The 20,615-nt window shown below is 43.3% G+C and overlaps 2 protein-coding genes across 4 annotated transcripts in view; one reads left to right on the plus strand and one right to left on the minus strand.

Moving 5' to 3' along the window:
- Positions 1–961: 961 nt before the first annotated feature.
- On the minus strand, positions 962–16,485 carry LOC127572129 (stress-associated endoplasmic reticulum protein 1). Of its 3 annotated transcripts, none has more exons than XM_052019070.1 (4): positions 16,414–16,485; positions 12,097–12,215; positions 11,025–11,100; positions 962–1,956 (listed from the first exon to the last, which is right to left on the minus strand). In XM_052019070.1, exons 2-4 carry the CDS (start codon positions 12,178–12,180, stop codon positions 1,916–1,918), a joined length of 201 nt encoding a protein of 66 aa, XP_051875030.1. In that variant the 5' UTR covers positions 12,181–12,215; positions 16,414–16,485; the 3' UTR covers positions 962–1,915. The 3 variants fall into 3 exon arrangements, with proteins under 3 accessions (XP_051875030.1, XP_051875028.1, XP_051875029.1); XM_052019068.1 differs by lacking the exon at positions 16,414–16,485 and adding an exon at positions 16,257–16,343; XM_052019069.1 differs by lacking the exon at positions 16,414–16,485 and adding an exon at positions 16,103–16,252.
- Positions 16,486–16,597: 112 nt separating this feature from the next.
- Positions 16,598–20,615, plus strand: part of eif2a (eukaryotic translation initiation factor 2A) — a 44,147-nt gene continuing 40,129 nt past the window's right edge. Inside the window, exon 1 of the mRNA XM_052019062.1 lies at positions 16,598–16,670. Within this exon, the coding sequence (XP_051875022.1) occupies positions 16,643–16,670 (28 nt within the window). The 5' untranslated portion in view covers positions 16,598–16,642. The remainder of the gene's footprint in view (positions 16,671–20,615) is intronic.

Raw genomic sequence — 20,615 nt, forward strand, 5'->3', positions numbered from 1 at the left:
TGAAGGGCCTGTTTCCATGCTGTATAACTCTAACTTAAATATTTAATTAAACTATTCCTCATTTTGGCCAAGGGTTAAGCAATAGGATTTCACCATCAGTAAATAACAGAAGTCAATTTATTTCAGTAAGATGTGCAACAGGAGGTCACTTTATGGAGATAAGGTGGCAGAAATATCACTTTTAACAATGTGATTTAAACAATGGGATTGTATGACCTTCTCCAAAGGCTGACAAACATTAAATGTGAAGATGACTGAACTTGTAAAAACTTGTATTCCATGTGACACCAAGAATAATCAGCTGTTACACTGGTGTATTCTAGGAATTAAGTTATCTACCTGATCACTTAAAAGGTTAGTAAACTTGAACCAAAGACAAAAAACCAAAGAGCATTAACACAAATAAGGCAACTTCACTGGCAAGAATGATTGTAAGAGATGTAATTTTCTTTATTGCATTTCTCCATTACAAAACGTAACACTGTGGCCTCAAGTTCCCATGGCAGCAACATGTTAGGCAATGGCAATTTCAAGATAGATTTTGGCAATTCCATTGATTCCTCACCCCCACTTCTGATAGACCTCCTTGATTAGGAAGAGAAATTACTTCACTGGCAGGTTCCCCACCTGTTGCTAGCTTTATGAACAGAGCAAGAGCCAATCATGTGTAAATGTGACACACTCTAGTGGACTGCAGGCTTTGCAGCTTCAGCAGCACTACTGTGTAAGTAGTTCTCATTGAAATTACTACATCCACACTTTAACAAAAATAAATTGCACATGATTTGAAATGGAGGACAATTATATTTACCTGCCTTGGTCCAAAGATTCTCCCACTTCACAAGTTAAGACTCTCAGTAATAATGAACGGCACTTGAAGGTAATCATTATTACAATAACTGTACTGAAAAGTCATTTGTATTTGAAGACAATGAGGTTTAAAATGAGCACATCATCCAAATCAAGCAAAAATATATTTATTTGGGTGACAAATGCTGCAGTTGCTTACAATCAAACACAAATCAATTGGCCCTGATAAAGACAAAGCAGCAACAAGTGGCCAAGAAATGTGGCAATATCATCATGCCATGATTTACAACAGTTTCAGACCATACAGTGTTGACAATGAAGAAGCTTATTGTATTTTGATTGTTTCAATTACCACAGAGAAGAAACTGCCTGTGAACATCTTTGAACTGGCTGTGCTTGCCCTTGAGGATGAGAAAGCTCTAGATTCAAAGCATAGAGGTACTTCAGTCCCTGGATACCTCAGTTCAATTAAAACTTAAACTTACAACTCCCCTCCCCAAAAGTCTGACCATAGTTTGATTTCATCAGATAATAAAAGACTTTAGAAAGATCACTCATTTCAAATGAAAAGAATCAAAATCAATTTACCGTCAAAAATCATTCCCATCCAAGTCTTAAAATGGTTGTACGTTTTAATATACAAAAAAAGGCACTTTTCTGGAATTATAAATTTAATTTAGAAAGATGCACATTTTGTATCTCAAAAGGGGGCAGGCAGTAGATCCATCTTCTCTACAATTTTGATGGCTGTGTGACAGAATGGGAACAGAATTCTGAATGCACAAACAGGGTTGTCACCTACATACTTACTATATATAATGCTAAAATATTCACATTAAATATGAACTTACAAACTGTTTCCCTGATTAAAATACAAAATCAAATTGCTGGATGGCTTTTACTGTACCCTTGCCTTCAAGACACAAAGGAATGAACTGGACTTTTAGCAACACCATGGAATTAAGTTTCTCAAAAGCAATTACAGAAAGATAGTTCTGTAAAATCCATTGTTTATAAGACAAAGGAAGTGTTGGAATGGTCAGACTCACAGCTGGAATTAACAGCAAGACACTTAAAAGGTACAGAAGTTTGAATTTTGTCCATCTCACATGCCCATCCGAATACTCTGAATAATCTGGAAGATAGCTGCAGGAGAAAATAAGAGGTAGCTAATTTAATAGAAACAACAAATTATATAAATTTTGGAAAGAATCATGAGTAAGGCATTTAAAAGCAAGTTACAAAAAATTGTTAAAAAGTTAAGCGCAGAAAACATCACTGGAGTACCAGCCTGAAGGAATCCCTGGCTTGCAAGGGAACTCAATTAACTGACTCATTTCAAAATTTGAACTAATAAATACCAGAGGAACTCAGTGGGTCAGGCAGCATCTGTGGAGAGAAATAAACATGAAGTTTTGGGTCGACTGTCCACTTCCCTTCACCGATGCTGCCTGATCCACTAAGTTCCTCCAGCATCTAGTTTGTTGCTCCAGATTCTAGCATCCACTGTCTTGTATCTCCATAGAGCTTTGAATTGATGATTCATGTTTCGAAACCACAGCCACCATTCACGCATCTTAAAATATAGCCACCTCCAAATGGGGTAAAGGAGGTTCAACTAAAGACACCATGCAACATCCACTCAGTTCAGTCACTCCTTTGACGTCTGTATTCAAAACAGTTTGCATAATCTCTCCTCATAACCTAACTTTTTCCATTGTACTCCTTCCAACACACACTTCATTTGTCATTTGGCCCTCTTACTAGGGTGGTAGAAAGCTGCATGTTTATTTGAGAATCATATTACATAATGCCACGTGTATTTGGTTAAGGAACATTTTCCAAGTAGACACGTGGCACAAACTTTAATGCTGCAGAAATAAATACAAGTTAATAAAATTGCATCTTAACAGGGTCATTGTGACCTTGTTCACACTGGATGTCTAAACAGCATTGCAAAGCCTTTGCCAGCAGGCATACACTGTTAAAGGAGAACCACTTCACCTAATGTAAGACGTAATTTATGTTTCAGTCACCAGTTCTAGCAATCCAATGACAGCAATGACATGCTATATGACCTGCAAGTTTCCAACATGTAATTTTTAAATTTCAATAACTATTGGCTTTCACATCATTCAAAGAAATGTTGCCTATTAACCCCTCCTCAACCAGATAGAGATCTTCCCTTTCTGATACTAAAAAGAGAGACCTTTGGTTAGTCCAATAATACAGACAGAAGGGCAACTGTAAAAGGTGGTCCTTAAAGGAGGTTCCACTAATACAAATACAAAATTAATCCATGAATGAAATCATTACACTAGTGCTTTTGGGGCAGTTTTCCCTTCCAATGCCATCTGCTAGAAAAGTCCTCAAAAACACTGCACATTCCCTTCAAGGACCACGGCTTGATAGGGAATGAAGCAAACAATCAGAAAGTTTCCTCCCTGCAGGCATTGATTAACCACAACTCGTTCATCTCACACCACAGCCACACTTACCTAGTCCACCACCAGCTAACCTCACCACCTTATTTGGTGGCCAAGGACAAGTGTTGCTTGAGGAACTCATTACAAACAGGATTCAGTCAGAATAGTATTACATCTTTGTTTTAAACTCCACAAAGCACACAAGGCTGCATGGAGAATCTAAAGCAGCTGGAATTTGTTTCCTCATAGCAGCAATGGTCAAGGAGAGATTTAATGGTTTAAAGATATGGGGGGGTTTTGATAGAATAAACCAGGAGAGGAGATTTCCCTGTGGAATTCACTGCCTGCAAGAGTACAGAAGCATGTGGTAAATGTACTAGGTGCCAGATTACTAGGCCATCGATCAACAGACAAGTTTGAATCTCTCCATACTAGCTGAAGAATTTCAAGTAATTAACACTGGAATTTTTTTTTAAAAAAACTGCAGATACTGGAAATCTGAAATAATAACAAAATGCTCACATCACTCAGCAGGTAAGGCAACATCTGTGGAAAGAGAAACTTAATGTTTCGGGTCAAAGACCCTTCAATAAACTGCTGGAGGAACTCAGCAGGTCAAGCAGCATCTGTGGAGGGAGATAAATAGTTGATGTTTTGGGTCAAAACCCTTTTTCTGAAATGATCAAGAGTCTCAACCTGAAATGTCAGCTGTTCATTTGCCTCCACAGATGCTGCCTGACCTGCTGAGTTCCTCCAGTGGTTTGTTTGCTCCAGATTCCAGCATCTGCAGCCTCTTGTATCCGAAGACCCTTCATTCCAACCTGAAACATTAACTCAGTTTCTCTCTCCATAGATGCTCCCTGACCAGTGTTTTGAGCATTTTCTGTTTTTATTTCAGGAATTTAAAAAGCTGCTTACAGTAACAGTAACCATGGAACTACCAGAAATCAATCTGGTTCACCAACATCTTTCACGAAGGAACTGTGACATCCTTACCCAGTCTCAGCTATATACATCACCTGGTACATCAATGTGGCTCGCTCTTAACTGCCTCCTTGTTCAGGGGCAATTAGAAATGGACAAAAAAAATTCAGTAATGTCTACATCTCATAAATTAACAAGTTTTTAAAAAAGCAATTTTCATAGTGATATGGATTTGTACTTGAAGGGGAGGAAAGTAGCAAGGCCTATGGGGGAAAAGAAGTGTGATTAATTGGATAGCTATTTCAAAGGTATGATGGCTTGCACTACTTGTTTCTGTGTATGATTCTATGATGAATGTGTTCTACCTGAAACATTAATCTCGTCCAGATGACAGCCAATTTTTACTATATTTCTGCTGAGATGATTAATTGGGTCAACATATTGCATGACAGTCCCCCAAATTATTTCTAAAATAGGTTCAGCTGTTTAGCAAATACTGTAGAAAGGAGCAGCTACTAATTTTAAGAAAAACAGATTTTTTTTAAAAATTCAAAACATAATGAGGAAACAGACCTACAGCAAGTAAGTAAGCTTTTCAACATTCTCCATTCCTAAAGTAATTGAAACTCACGTCCACCACACCCCCCTGCCCCGGCCAAGGTCATTTTTAGATAAAGTTGTCACAAATAAAGAGAAGGGGGTAAAAATTTCTCAAGGTGACTCATATATTCCAGTACAAACAATAAAATATCTATGTTAATTAGCCATTAAGCACTTAGCTTTAGATACATTTGATATTAGCTATGTGGACAGAAAGCCAGTTGAAGCAAAGATTAACTACTTGCTCAGAGAAGATGGACTATTAAAAAGAAAGGGAGATGTAGAATTTTAATGCACGGAAACAAGCAATTCCGATCACAGTAACTGTTTGTTCTGTGTTTCCAAATCTCTTAGCCACTGGAATCTAGCTCATCTCCGTTTAAACAATTCTCATCTTCGCTCGTTTGCTAATTATCTTAAATAATTGTCCCATATCACTTGTAGACTTTTACACAAGTTGGTTAAGGGGTAGGATTCTCAATTGTCTAGTAAACCTAATGAATCTGTAATAGAGGCATTCACAAGAGTCTGGTTAACCACTGCAGTCTGGTTGGAAAGGCACTGAGAGAGAAAGAGCAGCCCAGCAACAAAGAAATTAATGACGTGGCATGACAGCTTCAGAAATCTGGGTTTAAACATATAACAGTGCAGCACAGGACAGGCCATTTGGCCCATTATGTTGTGCCAATCTATACTAAATGTCCTCTTCCTGTGTATCATCCATATCCCTCCATTGATAGGTACCTAATTAGTCAAGGTATCAAGGGGTATGGGGATAAGGCCAGAAATTGGGGCTAGATGGGAGAATAGTTTAGTTTAGCTCATGGAGCAGACTTGATGGGCCGAATGGCCTACTTCTGCTCCTTTGTCTTGTGATCCATTCCCTTCATATTCGAGAGTCTATTTAAAAGCCTCTTAAAACTCTACCAAACTGCCTGCTTCCACTACTACCCATGGTAACCCATTCCAGGCACCTACCACTCAGTAAAAAAAAAACTTGCCCCTCACGTCACCTTTGAACTGCCCCCCCACACCCTTAAAAGCACGTCCTCTGGTGTTTGACATTCCTGCCCTGGGGAACAGATTCTGGCTGTCTACCCCATCTGTGACTCTTAATTTTAAAAACCTATCAGGTCTCCCCTCCGCCTCTGACGCTCCAGGGAGAACAACCCAAGTTTGTCCAACCTTTCCTCATAACTCAGACCCCAAAGTTGGGCAAACTTGGGTTGATCCTGACCTCATATTGTCTGTGCCGATTTTGCATGTAACACAAGTTTCCTCCGGGTACTCCAGTTTGCACCTCCACACCCATGTCATAGGTTGATTGGCCAAGTAAATTGGCCATTATCATAGAATCAGAACAGTAGAGCACAACACAGGCCCTTTGGCCCACAATGTTGTGCCAACCTTTAAACCTCACCTAAGACTATCTAATTCCTTCCTCCCACATATCCCTCTATTTTAAATTCCTCCATATGCTTACCTAGCAATTTCTTGAATTTGACCAATGTACCTGCTTCCACCACCACCCCAGGCAGCGCATTCCATGCCCCAATCACTCTCTGGGTAAAACAACTTTCCTCTGATATGTAGGTTAATGGCAAAAAGGTAGTTGATGAACAGATAGAAGAGAGCAAATTTCAAAGGTGGAGGGAGATAAAGAGAAGGGCAATACAACTTATGGGGTTGCATCCATGGGAAATAGCGTGGAACTGAAGGGCTAAGTGGCCTCCTATGTCATTATAAGATGTGAAGGCAAGTAACAGAAGAGAGGGACCATGTAAATCAAAAGGAATAGAAAAGAAAATCCAAGATTATGGGTAATTTGGGGAACTCTGTAACCTTCATCGAACTTTTTATTGCTGGATATCAAAGAGTTTTTTTTCCATAATTAAGGTCAAAGTACTTTGAGCCATTCTGCTATCAAGATGTACACTGTGTGCTGAGTCAAATTTAAAGTACAGCTAGGCTAAACACAAGCAGACATGCAAGCCAGTTGAAAGGCAGTAGTTGAATTAATTTTAAGCAATCCTAGAGTGAAACATGTCAATTGTAGAATTTTTGAACACTTGGAAAAAAAATTAAAACCCAACTTTTTGGGGTTGCAGATGAAATCTTCAAGTCTAGCTCCCACTAGATGTGACGTTAATCGGCCTCTTCTCAGCACCATGAGCATTAAAACAACCTTTCAGCCAGGCAAGAAACAAGTACATCACTGTTATGATTGAATGCGCTGGATAAAGGATACAAGTGTGCCAGGTAGGAATGTTATCGTATAGTGCAATATGTGTATTTTCTAATTAGTCAATGTTGCAATGTCAAGTGGCAGATTTCAGGGTAAACAGTGACAAGACAAAGAAAACTACAGATATCAACATACACGGTTTTAGATTCATACAGTTAGACAGCACAGGAACAGGCCCTTTGGCTCAACTCATCCATGCCAACCAAGATGTCCATCTACTCTAATCCCATATCCCTCAATTTTTCCTATCAACCTTCCCAATTGTATTTGGAGTGTTATAACTGTATCTGTCTCTACCACCTCCTCTGGAAGCTCGTTCCATATACCCACTACCCTGTGGAAAAACTTCCCCCTCAGATCTTGCCCACTTACAAACTAATGCCCTATATTTTTAATCTCCCCTACCGTGGGAAAAAGACTAACCATGTAACCTCAATTTTGTAAACCGCTATAATGTAACCCCCTCAGCCTCCTTCCCTCCAGGGTAAACAGTCCCAGCCTATCCAATCTCTCCTTTTGACTCAAGCCCTCCGGTCCCAGAAACACCCTTATGAATCTGGAGACTTAAAATGCAGATGCTGGAATCTAGAGCAACCAATAAACCATCTGGAGGGACCCTGCATTTGGACCCGCAGGGTTTTGACCCAAAACAGACAGTTCCTTTCACCCCACGGATACTGCTCAACCCGCTGAATTGCTCCAGCAGGTTGTTTGTTGATCCTTGTGAATCCTTTCTGCTCCCTCAAATAGCTTAATCACACTCCTCCCACAGCAGGGCGACCAGAACTGCACACAATACTCCAAGTGCAGCCCAACTGACTATCTGTACAACTGTAACACGACTTCCCAACTCCTACACTCAATGCCTCAGCCAACGAAGGCCTTCTTCACATAGGCCAACCATAGGCCTTCTTCACCACAGTCCATCTGTGTCTACTTATAGGGAACAACGTACATGTACCCCAAGATCTCACTGTTCACTAATATTTCTGATGGCCCTGCTATTTACTATGTCCTGCCCTGATTTAATTTCTCAAAATGCATCACTTCACACTTGCCCAAGTTAAATTCCATCAGCCATTCCCTTACCCACTTTCCCAATTGATCTAGACCCCATTGTAACCTTAGACAGTCTTCATGATTGTCCACCATACTAATTTGTGGCATCTGCAAAGTTATTAATCATGCCACTTACATTCTCATCCAAATCATTAATACATACAATGAACAACAAAGTACCATTCCCTGCAGCACACCACTAGCCACAGGTCTCCTATCTGAGGAAGTAACACTCTTCCACCACCCTCTGCCTCTTACTACCAAGCCAATTTTGTATCCAATTTGCTATCTCACCCTGGATCCCATGTATTTAACCAGCACACCATGAAGAACCTTGTCAAAGGCCTTGCTAAAGTCCACTTAGACAATATCCACTGCCCCACCTTTGTCAATCCTTTTGGTGACCTTCTTAAAAAAACCTCAAATTTGAGAGACACGATCTCCCACAAACAATGCTATGCTGACTGCCCCTAATTAGTCCTTGGCTTTCCAAATGCCAATAAATCCTGTCCCTCAGAATCCCTTCCAGTAACTTTCCCACCACTGACAAGGCTCACCAGCCTATAGTTCCCTGACTTGTCCTGGCAGCCCTTCTTAAATAAAAGGCACAACATTAACCATCCTCCAGTCTTCTGGTACCTCACCCATAGTTACAGATTCACAAAGAATAAATACAGGCCAGATGATTCATTTGGCTCCTAGTTCCACAAAAATGAGCAATCCCCAATCCCCAGACCTACACATCCACATTTTTGTACCACCTCCAAGGTTTGGGCACTCTTATTTTGGCTTTTGTCTGATCACACTACTCCACAAGTGACGTACAGCATACACCTTCCTTAACAAAAATGCCTTAGGGTCAAAGAGGACCAAAGTTGGAGTGGGAGATAACCGTGTGCAAAATTCTTTTAACACGGGCTGGCCATTGCACATCAGCTATCATACAGACATGACAGAGCAAGGTCATATTCCAATAGCAAGGAGGTTCAAAGTGGTTGGAGATCAAACTTTGTTACACAAACTTGGCATACATTCACAATCCATACCTCCTTACATGCACTCACCGACAAACACATTTCCCACACCTACTCCCACAAACCCATTCTGATCCTTGCACCTTAACTTTACTTTCCCTGTCATGTGCTGAAATCTTACGCATGGCAGAGTTACCTCCAGATTTAATTATTCTCCTGGTCAGCTTCCCACTTTGCACCTTCTATAAACTTGACCTTATCTAAAACTCTGCAGTCCATTTACTTTAACTTGCATTAAGTTCGATTCATTTTTTGGTGTTATCTACATTGACCTAGGCTGGGTTCAAGGTTGCCAACACCTTGATTTTAACATTCTCTTTGCTTTTCAGTTCTCCATGGATTTGCATACTTTCCTCCCTCATCACCAGGACTCTTGGTAATCCTCCACCTGGACATCCCAGCCTTTTAAATTGCTCCTCCAATGACAGCTCTCCTTTCAATTGTTTAGATCTCAAGTTTTGGAATTCTCTCCCTACACCCTGCCACCATTCCCTTTTTTTTTCCCCCCCTTTAAAGACTACTCTTAAACCCTAATTGTGGTCACTTTCCTCACCTGCCCAAGTATTAACACTAAAAGGATAGTGAAATGATGAATTATCAATTCAAATGCATGCTCAGCATTTGCTTACATTGGCAACTGCTGCTTTCAGTTACCAAATGTGGTCAATTTAATCACAATCAATCCAAAAATCACTGGCAGCTTCAACTGTTCAACACATTGTAAATAAATTCTTCTCTAATTTAATTTCACATGAGCCTACTTCCTGCCTCTTTCTCTAGCTTACTCAATTCCAAGAATTTGACTAAGTTGCAGTTTAAAAAAAAAGGGTAGAGCAGAATCCCAGTCACTTATGTAGATAAGTACCAAGAAAAAGTCTAGAAGACTCTCCTGGAAAAAGTCCAGGAGATAAATACAAAATTGTTACAAATATAATAAGCAACTCAGGAGAAATTTTCCAGAGGGGTCAGAAGGTGGAACTTGCCGCACAGTGATCAAGTCAAAGAGCACAGCTGCACTTAAGGGGAAAGTTAGATAACCCAGAGAATTAAATAAAAGGGATGTGCTGACGCTTGTGTGGAACAAAAAAAGCTGCTTAGAGTGTAAATAGGCCAAATGGCCCATTTCTGTTGCAACTTTCCTGCTGGATTCAGTATCAACACCTGGGGCACCCCATTTAGCAGAGTACACTGGGCAAGTCACATCACAACTATAACACTGACATTTACCAGAGGAAGACTCCCAAAATATGTTAGATTCACAAAAAAAAATGAAATTAAATCAGGTTATTGCTATCCTGTCAGCAACATAATGGTGTGTTGTGAGTGGGCTGAAAGGTGGATGGTTTTATAAAGAAAACTCAGATGAGCTGGGAAACAACCAAAAAAAAATGTCAGACACACTAAACACCAAAAGCAAAAGGGAGAAGGGATGAAATAGAGTTAAATTCAAACAAAATGAAAAAACATTCTAAGATTTACAAAATCTCAAGTCTTAAATTATAACGTTAACTCTTAGGAGAAATAAGATGTGGCAGAGTTTAGGGAGAGAATTCCAAATCTTGACGTTTAAATAGTTGAAGGGACAGCTGTCAGTGGAGGAGCAATTCTTTAGAAAATTGATTGCTTCTATTGAGTTTAATTGATAAATTCTATTTCCCATTAAAGCATGTTGACTATTGATTATATGCAAGCTTTCCAAAAATAAATTACTTAGAAAAGATGGATTTTATTGTTTACTATCCATAACTAGTTAAGTTTTCATTTCTGATTTCTAACATTTGTGGTATTTTGGTTTTGGGCTATTTTTAAGGTTGTATATCTTCACAATTAATGGGATTTTATTCACAAATTGGAAATTTATGACAGTATATATAGACTCAAACAACACCCTAGACTTTTCAAAAGTTAGAAGCAAAAACAAGTTACCTGATCCACAAACAACAAAAATGAAAAGTGCCAATAGCCAGGGACCAACTGATGATTTTTCATCTGGTGTTGATTTCTGTAAAGAAAATGAAGTCTGTTTGTTACTCACTGAAAGAATCCTTAACAAATAAAATTGAGACTTAAGTTGCAGTGACAAATACTTATATAAAAAAAACAGGTTAAAAGATTAAGATGCATCACTGCATTATTTTTTTTATGAAATCTAAGCAAACTCTCATTCAACAGCTAAAGTAGGGTGGCCTAATGGATTTCAAGATGACAGACCCTGGCGAATGATCGGTTCATTGCTGTCTTCTCTAACAGAAGCAGCATCTCTTTCTCATCTACAATACAGGTGAGTCTGAAATGCTGACATTTATACACATTGCAGCCCAAGGCAGTTGATGTATTACCATGCCCACTGGCTGTTAGGCTTTGGAAGATTTTGGCAAGAACCTAGAGGGAAAGAAATTTAAAAAGTGAGAAACTAATTAAAATAGTGACTGTGATAAAAGGGTATTGAAGATCTTCACAAGTGATGAATAAAAAAGGTTTAACTGAGTAATTATCACCTGAATCTCTTAAAACACACTTTTTGAAGCTTTAAACTTTAAATTTTCTCAGTCCTACCGTAAATTTAAGATGCTGCCTCATTTTCATGATAGAATTTGGCCAATCCAATTGAAATTCCCAAACAGAGCTTGGAATGGAAAAGACAAACTGTCCAGATTTATCTCAATTTGATTGAGACATTAGACAAATGAAAATTCCAGAACAGAAGGAACCATGAATAGACACAGAACAGTACAACACAGGCCCTTCGGCCCACAACGTTGTGCTAAACTATTAAACTGATGACTCCTAATGAATCTAATCCCTCTTCCCTGCACATTGACCATCTCCCTCCCTTCTCTGCATATTCATGTGGCCATCTAAGAGTCCCTTAAATGCTCCTATGCTGTCTGCCTCCACCATCACCCCTGGCAGTGCATTCCAAGCCCCCACCACTCTGCAAAAAAAAACATTAATTAGCTTAATTTTTTGAAACAAATTAAAAGTGACAAAGTCTTACCGAACTTTTAGGAACATTCCCTCGCTGTGTGATGTTTTTACTGTGTTTCTCATTTGCCATGCGAATCCTCTGTTTGGCCACCATTCTGTTCTGATTTGCTTGTACACCACAAGAATTGACTGAAATTGAACATAAAGTAAATTTAAGTGTTTTAATCAGTTATGAATGCTATTTAAATGCAGTAGAAAGCTTAAATGATTTAAAATGCACAACACTGGGGATGAGATGTTCAGGAGGGTAGTGGAAGGTATCAGAAAGCAAATGTCAATGTGGGTCAAAGATAACAGGCGAGTAAGAATGTGGCAGAGGCAGCCAAGTTTTGGATCAAATGAACTTTAAGCAACAGGCAGAACAGGACCCCAGGCATGAGAGCAACACAGCAGTTGAATCTGGAAGTAACAAAGATGTGAATACAGGTGCCTGTAACAGATGGGCTAAAATACTATGGACGTAGATGTTAAAGCTGTGCAGATTTTGCATTTCAAATATGTGGGCCAGGAGCTTGGCTCAAGATCAAATGGTCTGTCATCAGTCTGGTTCAACTTGAAACCACATTGGAGGAAAGGGATGGAAAGGGTAGGAAGAATGCAGAGTTTATGGGAACATGGGGGCTGGGAGGGCTTGCAGAGCAAAGAGAAGGCCAAGAAGTGTGCTGGAAAGGGTGGCAAGAGTAGACTGTGGTTGGGGGTTGCAAGGCAAAGACAATGGATTGCTCCTTCCCAACATGTAGCTTCTATATTTTGGATATTCGCCATACAGTCTGATAACAAGGGCAATTGAGGGCACCAAGGAAATGGATGAGAAAGGTCCTGATGTGTACAGAGTAACAGAACCATTAAAACACAAAGCTGTCAATTAAATAATCAAGTCCATACTGCATTCCCATAGCTGTTTAAATCATTATTCCCCCAAGTGCCTATCCAGGTCCAGTCTGAAAGCCCTGATTGACTGATTTCAACCATCCTTACATGCAGCAGTTTCCATCCTCTGCTAAAGTATTTTTCTTCACATCCTCCCTTCATCTTTTACCCTTCAAATTAGAGTCTGTCTGCTAATTGAAATAACTCCTCTCTATTTAAACCCATCATGATCTTTTATCCCACTATCAAATCATCCTCAAGACTAATTTGCTCTAAGGCAAACCTCACCACCTCATCTAACCCTGTAGCTGAAGACCCGCAGCCCTGAAACCATTTCATCGACCTTCACACCCTTTCTAAAGCATGGTAACCTGAATTGGTCACAACAGTTATAGAAGTTGATTGCTTCTATGTGATATATATCAAGGGCCAGCCTGCGGTTGAAAAAAACAGGGAGGCTAACAACAAATTCATTGGGGGGACTTGGGAACCAATGATATCGAAAGGGAAAAGAACCCATTGTTACACCAGATAGACAAGCGGAAAACCATACCAGGATAACTCCGCTAAGTTCTATGCAGAGGAAAAGCAGCAGGGTACAGTTGATTGTGGCAAAGGCTGATTGGGCATAATACATTAGCAACAAGGGATGTACTTTACATCTTTTAGACAGGGTCATTTCAAACATGGCATTGGGCTGGAAACCCAATGGAGTCTTAAGTAGGATGGCAGTACATTAAGAACTCTGCAGGGGAACAGAAGGTTGGAGATACGAAAGCAGTTGTGCTCTGAAATCATGAAAAATGCATACCTTGCTTTATTTACCTCTGGCATCTTATAACTTAATATGGTAGTTTACATAGATAGTCTACTTCAGATTATAGTTTGTGTATTAATATTCATAAGAGGGTAAAGAGTTCACATTCTTTTTCAATCATCTGATGCACATTACATTCTTATACACTAAGACTCTTAAGATAGAGTTTATAATTTGAAGCATTAAAGTTTCTCTTTAATGTTTATTAAAAGGTGGTTTATAAATTGTTAGAATTAACAAAGAAATTAACAGTTTTATTCTTTTTTTTAAATACCAGAAGGAAACAAGTCATCCTATATAGATTAAGGTGATAAGCAATATTTGAATACAGGCGAGTAGGGTTAGCTTAACTTGAATGTTAAATGACTATTACATTTCCCAAAACAAAACAGCAATGAAATAGATTTTCGTCTATGCAATTGCAGGTGGCACATCCACACTTCAGTCAATTCTTTGGCTGGGGGGGAAATGAGGGACTCATTCTCTACATCTTCTCTTATCCCAACCACTCGACTCTCAACTCTTTCCATGACCAGTCAGATGTAATTCAACTATGAATTCTTTTGGAGTGAAAAAGAATGTAGGACTTGAGGCTTGAACGACTTAAACAAAAAATAGGATTGGTTTCAATTCAGGAAGTTCATCCTTCCTTTTACAAAAAAAATACTATTTCTTCTCAGTGAAGCACGATTTCATTGTTCAAAAACATGAGAGTGACAACCACAGTTAATGTGGACACAACATTTGACCCTCATCCTCATGTTCTAAAATATTACACAATCTGATTACAGCTGTCACATTCCAGTATCCAACCACAGGAACTATTCCATATAGAAAGCAAATTTAAACTCACATCTAGACAAAGCAATGTTACAACAACCTTAAATAGATGTTAATAGTTGATTACATTCTTGTTCCACAAGGGAAGATAGGTTGAAGTTCCAGTATACATATATTATTGAATATTAATATCACATTATCAACACTATTCAATGGATCTAGAAAAAATATTTTAATCTGGAAATAGTAATATGTAACTAATTTCATTCTCATTTGTGGGACTTGCTTTGCCACCATTACAACAGTAATCAATCAACCTGAAACACTGGAACATTGCTAAAGGACAGAAAAGACGATATAAATGCAAATGATTTTATTTTGCATGCCACATGCACACAACATTCCAAGAAATGCAGTTCTTGCATACACACCTCCCTCCAAAAACATTAAACTTCAAGTTCCCCGCATAACATCCAAAATAACTCTTGGACAAGCAACGCTGCCAAACAAAAAACTTATTTTCACGGCATGATAAAGAGCACCGCAAGAAACGCTTTAGTATGACACATTGATCTTCGTGGCTTATGTACAATCCCCAAGAAAAGTATGTCTTGCATAAACTATCCTGCCGTCCCATCTCTTCACCTCTGCCCCAAAAAACCTAAACAAATGGCAATCACAAGGTACAAAACAAACAGACGATTACCTACTGATCTCCAAATGTGAGCCAATCAACAACAGTACATAAGTAAATGTATTGTCAAATAATATTTTGCATTTAATAATGTTACAGCAGCAACGTACCCTATTTAAAGAGTCGAGGGAAGTGTAAAAATCACTTTAAAGCCACACATCTACAGAATTATTTTAAGCAATGACTCCTTTTGATGCAGCTCAAGTCCCAGCCCAACGCCAGCCTCCCTGGCCAACCTCCAGCCTGAGCCCCCCTTCCCGGCCAGTCCTGGCTATCAATTCCTCCCCTCCACCCCCCCACCCCAAATGCCAGCTCCCACCCCCAACTCTTTCCTATACACCCTAGCCAGCCCCCCACAACACCCCATACTCCTACAACCCAGCCCCCCACAACAACCCAGCCCCACCTACCCCGCCCCGCACAATCACCCCCAGCCAACCCCCCAGCTCCCTACAACCCAGCCCTACACAATACCCCCCCAGCCAGCCCCCACAACAACCCAGCCCCACCTACCCCACACCGCACAATCCCCCCAGCCAGCCACGACACCCCAGCCCCCTCAATCCCCCCACAACCCAGTCCCACCTACCCCCCCGACAATCCCCCGACCCGCCCCCAGTCACACCTCCCCCCAGCCAGCCCCCATCACAACCCCCAGCCCCTTCCCTGTCTAGCCCCGAGAGCTCCCTCCACCTGTGACCCCCTCCTTCTCTCCTCACCCACCCCACGGGACCCCCCCCCCCCCACCCACCAGGGGACCTCCTCCTCACCCACACCAAGACCCACCCCACCCGAGACGGCCCCTCCTCCTCTCCTCACCCACCCCGAGGGACCCCGAGCCCGACAGCCACCCACCGCCTGACAGCTGCCTCCCAACTCTGCACCGGCGGGGCGGGCCGGACCGGTGCGGCCGCTGACCGAAGCGCCGACACACACACACCCCCTCCGGGCCGAGGGCAGCACCGGGGTTCCCAGTGGCCGTGACCGCACCGATCGGCCCGTCCCTCACCTGCTGCCCCAGCCGCACCGACCGCCGCCGAACGTCCAGCCCGGGGAAGACGCAGCACCACACCGGAAACACATCACAACCTCCGCCCACACAACATAGTTCCCACCCACCGACACCCCGCAACCACCCAGCCGATGCTTTCCCGAAGGGAAGGTACCTCAGAATTTCACTTCGACGCTCTCACCGTTCCAACAACGTTATCACGATCCAGGCAGATCCCCGCCGTTCTTTTAGTCCCCGCGACCTCAGCACCGCTTGTGATTGGACAGGCGGATGTGGACCGGAAAGAAGTCCCCGCCCCCGGGCGACGTGTTGCTCGGCTGTGGCGTGACCTCTGAACTCGCGGGGGTTGGGCGAGACGGGGGCCATCGTCACTTCCGGGGAATATGGCGCCATCCACGCCGCTCCTGGCAGGTGGGTGGGTGTCCGGGCCCGGGGAGCGGTGGTGGGCGGGAGGGGTGTCCATGGTAACCGGGGAACGGTGTCCATGGTAACCGGGGAGCGGTGGTGGGCGGGAGGGAGGAGAGGGTGTTGGGGGGGGTAGGATGAAGGGGGTTGAGGGTGGGGGGGGTGGGATGTATGGGAGGGAGGGGATTGTGTGGGGGAGGGGAAGGGAAGGGGTGGAGGGTGGAGGGAGGAGGGGTGGGGGGTAAGGGTAGGTGGGACTTTGGGGCAAGGAGGGGTGGGGGGTAAGGGTAGGTGGGACTTTGGGGCAAGGAGGGGTGGGGGGTAAGGGTAGGTGGGACTTTGGGGCAAGGAGGGGTGGGGGGTAAGGGTGGGTGGGGGGTAAGGGTAGGTGGGACTTTGGGGCAAGGAGGGGTGGCGGGTAAGGGTAGGTGGGACTTTGGGGCAAGGAGGGGTGGGGGTAAGGGTAGGTGGGACTTTGGGGCTAGGGGTGGGGGGTAAGGGTAGGTGGGACTTTGGGGCAAGGAGGGGTGGCGGGTAAGGGTAGGTGGGACTTTGGGGCAAGGAGGGGTGGGGGGTAAGGGTAGGTGGGACTTTGGGGCAAGGGGTGGGGGTAAGGGTAGGTGGGACTGGGGCAAGGGGTGGGGGGGTAAGGGTAGGTGGGACTTTGGGGCAAGGAGGGGTGGGGGTAAGGGTAGGTGGGACTTTGGGGCAAGGGGTGGGGGGGTAAGGGTAGGTGGGACTTTGGGGCAAGGAGGGGTGGGGGTAAGGGTAGGTGGGACTTTGGGGCAAGGGGTGGGGGGTAAGGGTAGGTGGGACTTTGGGGCAAGGAGGGATGGGGGTAAGGGTAGGTGGGACTTTGGGGCGAGGGGTGGAGGGTAAGGGTAGGTGGGACTTTGGGGCGAGGGGTGGGGGTAAGGGTAGGTGGGACTGGGGCAAGGGGTGGGGGGGTAAGGGTAGGTGGGACTTTGGGGCAAGGAGGGGTGGGGGTAAGGGTAGGTGGGACTTTGGGGCAAGGGGTGGGGGGTAAGGGTAGGTGGGACTTTGGGGCAAGGAGGGATGGGGGTAAGGGTAGGTGGGACTTTGGGGCGAGGGGTGGAGGGTAAGGGTAGGTGGGACTTTGGGGCAAGGAGGGATGGGGGTAAGGGTAGGTGGGACTTTGGGGCAAGGAGGGATGGGGGTAAGGGTAGGTGGGACTTTGGGGCAAGGAGGGGTGGGGGTGGGTGAGGAGGGGGAGAGTGGGTCAGGGAGGGAGGAGGTTGGAAGGTGTGGGGATGAAGGGTGAAGGGATGGTGGGTGAGGAGGAAGGGGGGCTGGGTGGGAGAGAAGGTTGGGGAAAGGTGGGGATGGGGGAAAGGGTGGGGAGAAGGAGATGGGGTGTGGGGGAAAGTGGGTCGGGGAGAGGGAGTGGGTTGGGGTGGGAATGGGTGGGGGGAATGGTGGGAAGGGGGTAGGGGAGGGAGTGGATGCGGTTGTAAAGGGTGGGCGTCAATGGGAGGTTGGAGGGTTGGGGTGGGGGGGAGTGGGAGGGAAGGGAACGAATGATGGTCTCTATGGGAGGGGGCAGGGATCTCTGTTGATTGAGCCATGGGACAATGTGCAGTAGTAACATCAGACAGGCTTGTCAGAAGCCTGGCTTCTGCCCCACTGAATGGAGGCGAGGACTGAGAACACTGTCACTGAATGTTTGTCAAGTTCAAAACATAGTAAATGTGCTGCTCAGGCAGGATTCTGTGGGAAGAGAATAAATTTAATGTTCAATGATCTCAAGGTGACTTGGGTTCTGACTGAATTCTTTTTTCAGTTTTCATTTGGTACTATTGTAGTGAAAATTTGCAGACAGAATAATAGTGAAATTTGGCTAAGTTCTACACCTTTTTTAAAAAAGAGGTAGTAAGCAATGTATTGGTAACTTGGTTACATGTTGTTCTTGGCAATTGTTCTTCCAATTCTAAGAGGAAGTATTCCTAATTCATGTAGAATGTAGCTTTGAAAACAAAAAGGTGCATAATACAGACTAGGTATAGAATATAAGCACTGAGCCAAGATGCCATGCACCTAGAAAAAAGTGAACATTATAGGTCCAGATATAATCACTTTACTCTGTACTGTTATTGTTTTTATCTGTACTACCTCAATGCACTCTGTACTAACTCAATGTAACTGCACTGTGTAATGAATTGACCTGTACGATCGGTTTGTAAGACAAGCTTTCCACTGTACCTTGGTACAAGTGACAATAATAAACCAATACCAACTAACTATTAGCTCTATTGATCTTATTAAAAGGTGGTTGGACTATCTCATTCCAATGGGAATTTCTTCCTGAATGTTTTCCCTGCTGTATGTAAAATCTGATTAAAACTGCAGAGTTTTGAAACACAAAATAGGATCAGGAGTAAACAACCTGATCTGTATAAGCCTAGTGGGATGAAAGATGATGACTCTGTGACTCCCTGGTCCACTCATCTCTCCCCTATGTTCTGTGTCGGCGAGAGCAAGCGTAGAATATATGACTGTTTTGTGGAGCATCTGCACTCTGTCTGCAACAGCACCTTAAGCTTCCAGTTGCACATGATATCAGAATCAGGTTTATTATCACTGACATAGTTGTGAAGTTTGTTGTTTAGTGGCAGTAATAGAGTGCAAGACATAAGTTACTGAAAATTACAAAATAAATAATGTAAAAGAGGAATAACGAGGTAGTGTTCATAGACCATTCAGAAATCTGATGGCAGAGGGGAAGAAGCTGTTCCTAATTCATTGAGTGTGGGTCTTCAGGCTCTTGTACCTCTTCCCCGATGGTAGTAACGTGAAGAGGGCATGTCCCAGATGGTGAGGGTCCTTAATGATGGACGCTGCCTTCTTTGAGGCACTGCCTCTTGAAGATGTCCTTGATGGCGGAGAGTGTTGTGCCCGTGATGGAGCTGGCTGAGTCTACAACACTGCAGCCTCTTTCAATCTTGTGCATTGGAGCCTCCATACCAGGCTGTGACGCCAGTCAGAATGCTCTCCAGCGTACATCTATAGACATTTGCAAGAGTTTTTGGTGACATACCAAATCTCCTCAAACTCCTAACAAAGTAGAGCAGCTGCCGTGCCTTCTTCAAGATTGCATTATTTTGTTGGGCCCAGGATAGATCCTCCGAGACGTTGACACACAGGAACTTGAAGCTGCTCACCCTTTACACTGCTAACCCCTCAATGAGGACTGGTTCTCATGACTTCCCTTTCCTGAAGTCCACAATCAATTCCTTGGTCTTGCTGATGTTGAGTGCGAGGTTGTTGTTATGACATCACTCAACCAGCCGATCAATCTCACTCCTGTGCAGCTCCTCATCGCCATCTGAGATTCTGCCATCAACAGTGGTGTCATCGGGGAATTTCAACTCTTCTTCCCAATCCCACGCCGACCTGTCTGTCTTCTGCCTTCTCCACTGCCAGGGTGAGGCCAAACTAGAAGATCAACACCTCATATTCCACTTTGGTAACCTACAACCCAATGCTAGGAACATTGAATTCATTGAATTTAACAATTTGAGGCAACCCACCCACTCTCTGCTCCTTTCCCACCCTACAGTTCTACCTCTTCCTTTGCTCACCTTTTCCCATTCCTTCCACATCCCCCCCCCCACCCCCCCCACCAACCTGGTTACATCTGCTCATCACCCACACACCTATCTGCCTGGCTTTCTTCTCCCTTGGCCAACCTTTCTTATCCCCTCCCACATCTGGTTCCATCTGGCCATCATGCCTCCCATTTCTGGTTCCACGTATCACCCACCAGCCTCTATCTCAAAACTCCCCCTTTCCACACCTAGTGCCATCTACCCATCATCTGCCATCTCACCTGGTTCCACCTCAGCCCTCCTTCCCTTGGTTGTCTTCCCTTTGTTCTCTTAGTTCTGATGTAGGGTCCTGACCTATCCCTTTGCCTCCACAGATGCGGCTTCA

Source organism: Pristis pectinata, chromosome 6, assembly GCF_009764475.1.
Source record: "Pristis pectinata isolate sPriPec2 chromosome 6, sPriPec2.1.pri, whole genome shotgun sequence".
Classification (NCBI taxonomy): domain Eukaryota; kingdom Metazoa; phylum Chordata; class Chondrichthyes; order Rhinopristiformes; family Pristidae; genus Pristis; species Pristis pectinata.

Excerpts from the sequence above, each read along its gene's own strand:
- LOC127572129 (XM_052019070.1), bottom strand. The coding sequence starts at position 12,180 with ATGGTGGCCAAACAGAGGATTCGCATGGCAAATGAGAAACACAGTAAA. Across the intron at positions 11,101-12,096 it reads GGAATGTTCCTAAAAGTTCG|AAATCAACACCAGATGAAAA; the intron begins GTAAGACTTTGT and ends TTTTCTTTACAG. Across the intron at positions 1,957-11,024 it reads TTTTGTTGTTTGTGGATCAG|CTATCTTCCAGATTATTCAG; the intron begins GTAACTTGTTTT and ends TTTCTCCTGCAG.